The sequence below is a fragment of the Chroicocephalus ridibundus genome, chromosome 4 (assembly GCF_963924245.1).
Source record: "Chroicocephalus ridibundus chromosome 4, bChrRid1.1, whole genome shotgun sequence".
NCBI lineage: Eukaryota > Metazoa > Chordata > Aves > Charadriiformes > Laridae > Chroicocephalus > Chroicocephalus ridibundus.
The window spans coordinates 74,740,271-74,753,037 of record NC_086287.1 but is presented as its reverse complement, the minus strand read 5'-3'; the positions used below and the strand labels follow the sequence as shown (position 1 = coordinate 74,753,037).

General features: G+C 41.7%; 1 protein-coding gene across 10 annotated transcripts in view; it reads left to right on the top strand.

Moving 5' to 3' along the window:
* The window catches only part of NUP93 (nucleoporin 93), an 81,717-nt gene that overhangs the window by 50,059 nt on the left and 18,891 nt on the right, over positions 1–12,767 (top strand). For 9 of the 10 annotated variants that reach the window (XM_063334200.1, XM_063334202.1, XM_063334201.1 and 6 more), the window contains 4 exons: positions 1,217–1,279; positions 3,468–3,596; positions 10,326–10,400; positions 12,531–12,620. In XM_063334200.1, coding sequence (XP_063190270.1) covers positions 1,217–1,279; positions 3,468–3,596; positions 10,326–10,400; positions 12,531–12,620 — 357 coding nt within the window. Of the gene's footprint in view, positions 1–1,216; positions 1,280–2,710; positions 2,821–3,467; positions 3,597–10,325; positions 10,401–12,530; positions 12,621–12,767 lie in introns of those variants that run through there. The other variant, XM_063334209.1, reaches the window with a different exon arrangement.

Below are 12,767 nucleotides of genomic sequence, written 5' to 3'. Positions count from 1 at the left end.
GCCGAGGTTGTATGGCTCAATACCGATGTTGTCAGATTGTTGGGGCAGAAACCATTTATTTGCAGGAAGACGTGGAAAACAAAGGGCACAAAAGCCTCCCGATTCCGGACAAGTTTGATGGAACACCGCTGCAGTTGTGTCTCCTCACTGTAAAAGTATAAAGCATGGTACACTGAATTCCCACTCTCTGGCTTTGTTAGCGGCTCTTAACTTTAGAGCTGTGGGGCGAGCGGACAGACCCTTAAGATATTAGCACTTAATGGAGCTGATAATGTTACACTTGATTACTTCAGAGGGAGACAAAAGCTTCTTTTCCTTTTTTTTTGTGATTTGAATAATGATTAAGTTGAAGTCTGGGAGTACGAATCAACTTGGTTTGTCTAACTAGTGATATAACAGTGAAAATGGAAAATATATTCAAGTCAGGGTGTAAGAAACGTTTCCTGTTTGTTGTCTGTGTGTGTTACTGCAGTTTACCCCACGGCTATTTGTTTAAAATTCAAAATATCCTATGTTTCCTAGTATGAGTCATGAAAATAACCTTTGGGATAAGGAGCTAACCAGTGCATCTCTTCATGTACACCTGACCTCTTTGAGATTAAATGTATAGTTCTTATGTATTATTTTTTTACCCACACCAGCTGTACGCACAGGGAGAGGCTGTGCGGGAAACTTTTCCCTGTATGCTTTCCAGCTATTTAGTTATTTCCGTCCTTCCTCAACTGACTATGTCTAAGGCTTTTTTTTCCCAGTTCCTATCGGGCCTCCAAGAGCTCCACTCCTGCCTGAAACTGCCAAGTCAAAACCTTTTTTATTTTTTATTTTTTTTTCCAGCATACTCAAGTCCAACAATCTTATCTTGGCTTATCGCTCCTACCAGCTTTCATCCTCCTGCCTTCAAATGGAGAGCAAGAGGAAGCAGTTGCTGGGACACGGAGATAAAAGAGAATAGGAGCAGGACGTTTCACTAGGATTTAATGCATATTAAAAGAGGGGATTAATGCATTTTCATTTTCCCGTTGCTCTGTATGGGCATCTTACTGCACCTCTGGTGGAGTGAAGTGACCTTTAAACTTCTCAGGAGTGGACTGGGGGGAGCTGCGAGCGCTTCTCAGAGTTGAAAGAGCTGAGTACTACAATATGCATCTGATATTAGTGTAAGGCTGATTTTTTTTTTTTTTTTTTTGACTGAAGCTCTGTTTCTCTTTTTCTGCAGGGATTCCTGAAGAATGAAAAAGATAATGCATTGCTGTCAGCTATTGAAGAGTCTAGGAAGAGGGTAAGTTGGAAGCAAGCACTTTTTTTTTTTTTTTTTTTTTTTTTTAAAACATGGGGGGGTCCCCTAAAGAATTAATAAATTAGATATTTAATAAAACTAGTGGAATTTAAGAGGACTGTATGGAGAATATGGAAAAACTAGATGTTAAGAAATACATAGAATTTCTAGAAGAAATTCAGAAGTATTTCAACTGCAGTATTTTGCAGGGCCAGGAGGCTCACAATGTTTCAAATCTGAACAGAGCAATTGTTGTTCGTAAGGAACAGTACACTCCTCCGAGCCTCTCCGCATGGATGCTCCCTCTTCTAGAGATGATAATGCTAGGATGTGGGCGTTATTTCCTTTGAGAAGTGCCGTGTGTGCTGACTTCCAGCACGGTGATGGCGCTCAATGAGTTTATTGTAGTTGTTTCTCCAGGTTTCAGGAGTTGAAGTACATATGACCACATTCAGGCCTGTGCAGCAGACGTGCTGTAAGTCTAATTCTTGCTAGAACGCAATACTGCATCACGCTGTCCAAAGCAAATCTCTCATATAGGGGGAAAAAAAAAATGGAGAAAATTCTATAATAAGAAAGCAGGAATTGTCACTTAGGCTCAGGGTTTGCTGAGTCCACTTTTCTGCCCTCGAAGGGACCAATGCTGGAAGTTGTTTCCTGATGTGAAATTCATCTGAGCCTGTTTCTGAATCTTTTTTACACGTTTGGTATGTGTCATGTTCTGGGGCAATGACTTTCACAATTGAATTATGCAGCGTGGAAAAATGCTTCCTGTTGTTTGTCTTAAAACTGCTGCTTGGAAATGTCATCACATGCTTCCTGGTGCTTCTCTTACGATTGTTTCCCTCCATGTACACTTGGGGCATCAGGTTTAGAACTGAGCCTGTGTTTCTTTCAAATGAGAAGAAATAGTAGTTAAGCATTATTAAATTATTTTAATTACATATAATTATACTGTAATTATTGAAGCATATTTAAAATCCTGTTGAAATTATTATAGAGAAGGTAAGGATAAGACCTATATTCTACCATGGCAGTATAAAGTGAATTTATATTATTAAAACAAAGAAACGCAAATCTTATGCTCTAGTTGCACACATGCACCACAATTAAATGTTTGCCAAATGTGACTGCCTCTTATCGATTCATTTATACTGGGGAATGTTTTGCCCCTTAATTGATAATAACCTAACAGTGGGCTGTAATAAGATGAAAAAATTACTCAGCCAAGCAAACCCTTTAGTTGTGCGCACTGCAGCACAAAGCGGCGTGAGACAGAGAAGGCTGGGAACGAGGAAGAAGTGGAAGATCCAATATAGCTTATTCTCTAATTAGAATTAGTGGGAGTTTTCTTTATTTCCTGTCCCGGTATACTTGAGGCTGCTAGTTAGCATCATCCCAACAATAACAGGAAAGGCAGTGAGGCATCTTCTCGATTGTAATTCTGTTGCCAAAATAAGGAATATTGAGGGGGAAGAGCTGTTGCCTTCCACAAGTTCCCCGATCTGATCTGAAGACAATGTCGTACATCAGGCATTTTAAAGGTAAAAGGATGTTCCTTCTCCGGATATGATTTTCCTACATGCTTTCCTGAGTTACGTTCCTGATGAGAGTGACTTTCTGATTCTTTGGCACTGGTTAATTTTCCTTAATGTTTTTATTTTTATTTTATTCTATTTCCTATTTAAAAGAAAAACATAAAAGACCTGAAAATGAAATATGGGCAATAAACAGATGTCTCTGTTAAGAATGCAGTAAGTCAAACCTTTATGGCCTCCAGGCAGATAAAAAGCTAGTTGCCATTAGAGAAGTTACTCTCAACAAACCGCGTGGATCAGTGATGACCTGGATATTGTGTGCATGCTGCTAAATTAAAGAAGGAAGCCTATCGATTTCCAGCCTTGCTAAGTTTTGTGTGTATTGCAGTACCGTGGGAGAGAGACAGATTCGCTGTTTCACCAGCTGGGTATGTGAGAGTTGTCTTAATTCCACAGACACTTACTTTCTGAATCCCCCTGTACCTGAACAGGAAGCCTGTTAAAATAACGTGCAGCACATCATTAGCTCTCGAGGGCTGACCTGATTGATTTATCTATTTTCTGTTTCATTTTTGAGCTGGTCTATTAATAGCAGGGCCAGGCTGTTTGGTATTTCGATGTCTTCCTTAGCTCTTCTTCTTCTTCACCAACAGACTTTTGCTATGGCTGAGGAGTATCACCGAGAATCGATGCTGGTTGAATGGGAACAGGTGAAACAAAGGATTCTTCATACTCTGCTTGCATCAGGGGAAGATGCTCTTGATTTCACCCAGGAAAATGAGGTAACTCTGTCTTTCTAAACATCATACAGAGTCATGCAGGACACGTACGCAGCTGGCACTCCAGCACTGCTGAAGCCACCTCTGCATTATGCTGTAGCTACAACTGTGTGAAAATGTGAAATATCAAATCTCTACTTAATTCCAGAATGGCTGTGACTAGCAGAATATCATACCTTTATGACTGTTTTATGGACTGGTGGGTAAAGGCAATGGAGCTGCTATTGCTGAAGCTATGTTTTAAGCAACGTATGTGCAAGCTGGAAACTTTATCACACTAACACATATTAGGTCAATATACCCAGGGGACAGAAAACACATTGGGGTAAACATCACCTTCAGGAAACGTTTGCAACACTAATGAAACCAGACAGTTTCTCAGGTGCAACTGTGCTCACACGTAGGTCTTGGCGTGTCTCTTTCCCTTATCACAGTGTGCTAGCCAGGATTTATGGCTTTTCGTGGGAGGCTGATGAAGTCTCTCAGGCTTCTTGGCAAAACCAACTGAATAGTCAAAAAAAAGAAAAAACCCCAAGAAAAGAGGAGTATGTTTTCCTCTTTATTTTGCTGTCTTATGCAGTGCAAATTAAAATTTTGGGCTGCTAAGACCTCTAGTGTTCAGCAACTTAAGGTTAATCCAGTAGTGACCAAATCTTTTGGGCAGGACTGACCTGGTGTTTAGCATGGAAAGGTATTGACTAGCAACTTGTAACATAAGATAAGGAATGTTTTAACTTCAGACTTTACAGTTTATTCTCTTAAGGAAAATGCTCCGGTTACATGAGTAGAATAAAGCAGAGTAATCCACCCCTCTGAGCTAGAGGCACCAGCCATCGGCTGGGATCCCTGCAGCACACAGGTACATCGCAGCCCCTGCACGGTGCTCCATGAGCACTGGAGCCATGAGAGGAGAGGTGATAACGGGTGGGGGAATGCAAGTTGCTGTGCTTTCAGGCCAGAAAACAGGCTCAGGGTTTTTTATAGCCATGTCCTCACCCCTCCTTTAAAAAAAAAAATAAAATTATATATATATATATAAAAACCCCTTGTTCATTGGAATGACTTACAGTGCTGCAAAGTGCATTAAAATAAAAAAAGCCCTTGGTGTTACTAGGGTATGACCTGTATAGGGATTTGGAAATAATTAAAGTTGTTAATGAAATGTCCCTTTCTGATTACTGTTCTCTTAAATATAGGTTAATCCTAGTTAGCATATGTCTTTTTATAGAAGCTCTCTTCCCCAGAAAGTATTTTACTGATACTTTACTGTGACTTCTCAGAAGGTTGTCCAGCTTTCCAATATTAGAAATGCTAAATAATGCAGGCTGAATCCATTTAAAACTAGGAACAGCTCTCCCATTATTTTAGGATGTGAGTCTGAAGCCTTGGCAGCTATTCTGATAGCTTCTAACATCTTTGATTTGTGTCTGAGCTACTGCTGTGGGGTTTTCCTTTCGAAGAGTGGATATTGACTGCTCGGAGAAGCAATTTAATAACCTGCCCTGAAAAGGTAAAACCCCTTTCCTGGTGTTTCAGTGTCAAATGGACACTACTCCCAGTCCATGGCACTCGAGATGCCAAGCATCAAATTAGCGAGAGGGAGCAGGGGGGAAAAAAAAACCCTCTAATGTTTTTCATGAATGAGTTTAAAGACTCAATATACACTATCACTCAGTGATACTCCACTCTATGTTTCAAAGCACTTGTAGTATCGGTATGTCATTTCAAGAGCATTTAAAATCCTTGATATATTCTAGTCTTAGCCTCCAGAAGTCAAAGGTCTGAGAGGTTTGAAGTGCATCTACTGTGTTAAAAGCCTGTTATCTAACCTCCCCACAGCAGGTTGTTCTTCTAAAGCCTTGTTCCAGTCAAATAAGTTTTTTGTGTGCGTGTGACACAAACAGACACAGCCTGTAGAATATAGTAGGGGTTTAATTGATATCCTCTGGAGATGGAGAATCAACTGAAAAGGCAGAGATCCAAATGCAGCAGGGGGCCGCTCTGCCTGCGAGCCAATTCTCAAGCTTTGGGCAAGCTAATTTGGGCAGAGTGAAATACCAACACATTATTCATGGAAATAAGACCAATTAACAGGCAATGCTCATGATTCAAAGAACCTAGCGCAGGACTTGCCGTTAGGGTTTTCTGCTGCCCCTTGTCCTCCAGCCTGGCCTTCTTCCCGTAAGGGGAAAACACGGCTAACAAAAAGGTGCTTCTTGGGGAAAAGGCAGGAAAGCCTGGGTTTTATCTTCAAGGTATCAAACACTTATGCTCTCAAGGTGTTTGTTCTGAGTCTTGTTCCACTAGGGGCCGAGGCATTTCTTTCGTCCTCTTATTCCAGGTTTTTCTTTCTTCCACCTCCACCCCAAGCTTTTTCCATTCCTGCTGTCAAGCAACCCGCTCCCGCAGTGATCGAGAGAACGCTGTCGCTCTCGCTTTCTCTTCTGCCGCTCTGTATCATATCCCTTAAATCCCAAGGACTGGAAGATGCTCTCCGCTGCGCCACAGTGTATTTTGTGGTGTTTCTCCAGCTCAGTCTCCTGCCTAGTTATTCGCCGCATCTACTGGCCAAGCCATTTGGAGTGCTGACAAAATGTCTGCCCAGACTTCTGCTGAGGAATGTGCATATGCATATGAGGGTGATGAATAATGCATCTTTAGCTGCACGTGGTTTGGTGTGCGAGCGAAGCTGAATGCTTGGCTGAGTACAAATGAAGGGTGGACTCCTTTGGAAAGCAGCATCGTTAGGCTAAATGAATTTCAAGATAAAAATGTGACGGCAGTGCAGTATAGCTGCCTCTTTCGCGAGTGGGTAATATTCAGAATAAATATTACAGTTCTGAAGAACATTTAGGAAAGACCTAAATTCAGGGCAGGGAGAAGCAAATGTGGTTGATAGAACCAGCACAAGCCGTTTCGGCCGTATCAGGCTAGAGATGCAGAGATGCGTGCGTGCACTCGCGCTTCTGCAGTCCTTTGTGCATTACCCGCTCCTCTGGTTTTCCTTTTGCTGCTCCAGTTAAGCTTAAGAACCTGACCTGAAAGATGATTCTTATATGCACCTAGCAGCTGTTTTCAACACCTCTTTCATAACCTTTCCCTAGAAAACTGGTAAGTTCTGACTTGCCACGGAAGGTCATCCTCCCAGTTCCCCCCATTTAGCTTGTAGGGGATGCCTTTTCAGGTGCTGGGTACCAGTTACAGAAGGGTTGGCTTGCCTGCGTAACTCCATGTCTGCAGTGCGGGGTGAAGAGTGGGAACGGCCTTCCCCACGCTGACTCACTGCTTTAGCTTGCCTTTTGAAATTTCCTTTTAGCACAGCCATGAGAGAGTTCAGTGAGATAGCGTGGGGTTTTTGTAAGTTTAATAATTCAAAGATGAAGCCAGAATGCAAGTATGAGATGGAAAAAAAAAAAAATAGGAAATAAGCTTGCTCCCATGGCTCTTGGCATAGGAAAGAAAAACAAGACAAATTCTTGAGTTCCTGAATTTTTTTCCTTGCTGAAGTGTCAAGTCGGTAGTGGACACTTAAAGAATTTATTTTCAACGTAACAGTTCTCAGCTATAGCAGGCTTAATAAATGAGCCTCAAAACATAACAGTGAGGGTAAAATTAAAATTTGAGAAAGGAAAGGGGAAAAAAGAAAACAAAAACCAAGCCCCAGAGCAGTTCTTTCTTAGTTTCAGGCGTGCGCTTTTGAATTCAGATCCTTACCTGGGGGTTTTAACCCGTCCGTCACACACCGCGCTCTGGAGCGGCAGCCACATGGATGCTCTTTGGTGCTGCAAAGCGGCAGCAGGAGAAAAAGGAACCAGATTCACAAAACAAAGCCCCAGCCCTTACGTTTCTAGTGTTTGGGCACTGGTTGAAAAGTGACACTAAAGTCACCATGTACCCTTCTTCACTTGCTTTAGAAGATGAAACCTCATCAGTAATTAATGACAACGTCCATAATTTAGTGTTACTTTAAATAACTCTGCAATTTATCTGGCACAGCATAGGGAAGGCTGCAAAGCGCTATTTCTGCCATCGTGTCTGTTTCCCAGGAAACCTGCTTTAACAGCTTCTTTGTTCTTTAGAACAAAGAATTTGTCGTTTTTTAGGTGGGTTTAAAGGAATTTGTGTCAGATGATTTGGCACTGAAAGAAAAATGCAAATGCTTCTGAATATCAGTATCCATTAGGAGTGACTGCGAAGAGTATTTTTAGTGTAAGTTCAGCTGCAAAAAGAAAAAGTGGGTTTTCTTTGGGGTCTTTGGTAATGCGTTTTTATACTGCCTAAGGTCTAAGTGCATCTGCCTGATTTTATAATCAGGTTGGACATAATTTAAATTGCACCATTACTGAGAAATTAATGCAGTGATAAACTGATTCCAGCAATCTGAAAGGATTGTCTTGCTTCAGCTTTGATACCTTCATTCGTTTGTATTTCACTGTATCAGCGACAAACACAAATTAATATTTATTTTATTCTGTAATCAACTGTTGTATGCTACGCAGAATCAAACATCACAAAGTTCTTATAATTTCTCAGTGGAGGTCAATGCCCTTCACGTATTAATTCCCAACTAACTCAGGACACCTTCTTGGCTGTTGCGATTGTGTCACTTCCTTGGTCTTCAAATTCACAATCGCCAAAATGTTCCTGATCAAAACTCCCAGACGAGGACAGTGGGTGGCCATTGTCTTTGCAAGAACATAGGCTCATGAGTCCTACACCATAGAAGATAAACTGGGCTAAACTGATAGCAAATTAAAATTATAAGCATTAGGGAATGACTGAGACACTCTTCAGCGCATAGACTGATCAGTAACATGGCTGGAAGTTCCTATGTTTGTATTATTTCATTTCAAAGCTGGGGATACAGTGCCCAAAAGAAGTGAGATTCTTTTGAAGACCCTGTCTGTGTTTCATTTGAAACAAGAAGCTGAATGATGACACCATCTGGAGAAAAGCTACCCATTGCTGGGGTCTTTTCCTGAAATCCGTGTGAGCCAGGTTATAGCAGGAATGTTGGTCAGCAGAGTTTAACTCTAAAGCCAATCAAATTGAAAGTGAAAACGATGGGTTTTGCATTGCATTTGAGCTTTATTGTCCATTTGTACAGGCAGCAAGCTGGTCACATTTAATCAAATTCTTACAGGAAAGACTCGAATGTGTCGTTGAAGGTGATCCCGGCTACACAATAAAGTACTGACGTTCTGGGTAACTGATGTAAGAAAAAGTAAAGCTATTTGCCGGTATTGCGAAGGTGCAGCACAACAGCTAATGAGGATGTCCAGCTAGCTGTAACCCACTTTGCTGGTAAAAAGCTTAACTTTAAAACTCCGCAGATGTACTGGCTCTTTCAGAAAAAGTTGCGGATTCCAGTTGAGAGGAATATAGATGGACTTGAGTTACCTGGTAACAAAGCAAGGCAACTTCTCAGTGTTTGCTTGGACACTTTTAGTATTTATGATGTGCTTTGCATTGTCTCTCCTGGTGGAAGTAAATCATTATCTCAGGTGCTCATAACTACCTAAGCTAGACACCTCAACAAGGTTTGTGTGGAGAGGTGACATCTATTACCAGACCAGCTCTACCTGGGACAGGCAAAGGAGCTTTTGGGTTCAAAGTCTGAAATTCAAAGGCGGCTGTTTCAGTTTCAGACCTGAAATACCCTTGTTTTTCTGAAAGCTCGTCTGTTCCTCTTTGCTTGCCCCAACTATGTCAGTTGGCTTCGTAATAAATATTATGCTTCTATACTGAGCTTGTCTTCCTTTTTATCTTCCAACTCTCGTGGCTGTAGCGCTGCCTATGAAGCAGCTGATATTAAAGTGCTGCTTACCTCAAAGGGATCTGGCTTTAAAATGAGTGCACTTTATTTTTCAAACTCAAGGCTTGCAATGCTGATGCTGAAATGAAGAATTACGTTTTTAGGAAGCAGGAAACATCGGAGAATATTACGTACTTAATTGGGAGTATTCTTTCCTCCAGAGTGGTGAACGTCCGTGTTCAGTGGTGACTGTACTGAAAACACCCGTGTTTTGTAGCGCACACATATAAGAATAGCTTTATGCAGCATTAAGACTATTATGGTATGTTATATTTTTGAGTTTTATAAACGAGAACAAATTTTCCATGCTATGTCTCCATCAGTTGTCCCTCCCTGCTGTACACTGAAAACATCTCAATCTTGGCGTGGTTTCTATGGTAGAAAGATGATTTTTTGGGGGGGGGGTGTCAGGATATTGCCAGCATCCTTCTTTCTCCTGCAGCTTACCAGTAGCGGGGCACTTTTCGGCACATGCTGCAGTCCATTTTGTGTCTGTCATGGTACTGGGACAAAACTGGGGTGTCAGGTTTGCTAGTCTGGATCCGTTTGGAGCTGGTCCATTGAATTCTGTGATGGAGGCTCAGACTAGATGCTTTGCAGCGAGACACTAATGTGACAAGAAGCAACCTTTCAAGAAACAAAAGGAAAGAATTAAAATTATAAGATGCTCTCAAGAGACGCTGATGTCCTAATTCTAGAGAGTCAATGGTTGGTTTGCGCACTGAATCCAGAGGGTTTCTGTCACTTTAGAAAGTTTGAACTGCATTTTACTCTGTAGATAGTTCAAAGCCCAGTTCTTAGTTCTGTCAGGAACATGGTTTTGCTGTTGTGTTCTAGAAATCGATATATTGGTAAAATGCATTGCGTTTTTATATTGCATTAATTTTATACCTTCTTCTACACTTCTCCTGAAACAGCCCAGCTACGCTGGGGAGTTGGGTCCTCCAGGTCGCAGCTCTTTGGACAGCGTGGAGATGGCATACGCTCGTCAGGTGAGTGGAAATTAAAAAAACATAGTCAAACATTGTTTTCTACAGAGAGAGAGAGGTGGGGGAAATAAAGATCTGTGAGCCTAGTGTGTTAGAAACTATGGTAGGTAAAACACGAAAATGTCTGCCTAGAGTTAAAATTGGAAAATACAGAAATGTAGCGTGACTTTTTAGAAGAGTACTTGCCTGTCTGCTCCAGGATTTTTTGTCAAAAGGAGATCCTGAACGCCATATATGACTGTAGAAATCATTTCTGCTCGTATGGTGAACTGAAACTCTTAACCTTTCCAAAAAAAAAAAAAAGGAAGTTTTTTTTTAGAATTTGTGTCAATGTACACAAATGAAGACTTTATATTCCCTTTATTCTCACATATGGAATGTGAGATGTGTGCGTGTAGGAAAAAACATGCTGAAGTCTTAATCCTGATGTTTGTCAAATTATATCCCATTTTAATGGCATTGCTTATGAGAAGCTTTAGTGCATCAGCTATGAATTAATATGCCTGGTAGCATTAGACTCCCTCTGAAAATATTCAGGGGAAACTGATAAACCTTTACATAACCAATTTGTTACTTTTGTTATTTGAGATGATCTGTTTACCAGCACTGTTGGAAACAAAATGAAAGAGAAGGACTTGATTTTTTTTTATTTTTTTTTCTTTTCAAAACGAAATATGTGAAACAACATAGACAAAGCGTTGCCTAATTTGCACACAATTACTGTGATTGTGTGCATTGGCTCAGGCTTTGCTGAGCCAGAGAGCGGCTTGTACAGCTGTTTTGCTAGCTCTGCCTACAGTTTTGGTAACTGTGAAGAAATGAATCGCAAAATAGGGTGTGTGGTTGTGCTGATAAAGTCTACGTTTGATCTAGTGGTTGTTAATAGTAGATTGATTTGGTTTATATCTACTGTAATACACCTGCAGTAAGGGTCTTCCTTATAGAGTAGTTATAGCTGTATTTTGAGGCAGTTGATGTTATTCCCTGATGATTTGTGACCATAGGAAGCCCAGCCTCTCTGGCAGTACTAGTTCCAGGGGTGGCTGTGGAGTCACCGTGTCTTCCCCATGGGTGGGCAGGTTTGCAGGCTGCTTGCGATGTGCCATGGAAAGGTGGCATTTGTGGCCAGGCTTTGGCTACCAAAACACTTGGTGCGGTAACCGTGTGCTCCCGGCAAGCTCTCTGGAGAAGCTGGCCTGGCTGAGCTGTACTTAACATCATTCTGCTTGAGTGTAAAAATACCTGGGTTTCAGCACCTGTGGTTTCAATGGGTAGTTAGGAGTCCTGGAGATTGGGCGGTCTGTGCTGTTACAGTTTATCATCAGCCATGAAATGTGTTTTAATTACGCTGAAATGATTTAATAGTTCAAACGGTTCCACAGAAACGGGGTGAAGTCCGCATATGTGACTTCGCTGATGCGAGGTTCTGGTTGCAATCCTGAACTCCGCATTGTGTTTGCAGGCTGGGCTTGTTGAAGAAGCAGTGCGTGCAAAAGGGACTTAAAGGAGGACGGCACTGCCTTTCTAGCGTTGAGAACGATTCTCTTTCAGGCATAGCTGGAAGGGCTTTGGGCTGAGAGTAGATTAAACAATAGTAGAAGAAACTAAATTAAGACCAAGATTTAAATCAAAATGGGTGGGGGGGTGTGTATATAAGTTTAAGGGCAGGTTTTGAAGGGTCAGATTTCTTATTTCCCTGTGTCAGATTTCTCGGAATACTGTCACAAACCAGCAAAATTCTGTTTGTTTTATGTCAGCAGGTAGAAGGCTGCCATGCAGGGGAATATCACAGCCATCCAGTTGCCATCCTCTTCTGCATATTTGTCCTCCAACAATTAGCTGCCGTTAGGCTAACGGGGCATTCAGCACAGCGCTTTGCCGTGCAGGACCCCTGAGCAGCTGGATTGCTGCCCGCCTTCAGGCCGGGGGCTTTGGTTATTGTGGAAGCGCCGTTGGTGCTGGTCCCTGTTCCTCTTGCGTTGCATTACAAGCAGCTAATGCAGGAGGGAAGCAGAAGGGACTTGGGGATGCTCTGTTCTTGAGGCCAGGTTCAGATTTTGCTGCTGTGGCCAGGCCGGGAGGGAAGGGGAATAATATATATTGTTAAAGTTGCTTACTTTCAATATGTTTCAGATTTATATTTATAATGAGAAGATAGTGAATGGACATCTGCAGCCTAACCTGGTGGACCTTTGCGCTGCTGTTACAGAACTGGATGATAAGGTACTGCCAGGGAGTTTACATAAGGAAATGTATTTAATCTGTTTTCAGCTGTGATTAACAGCCTGCTGACGTTGGTGGAAAAATACTGATATTGCCCCAAAAAAATGCGTGGCTCCACAGAAAACATGGAGCCAATACTGGAATCTT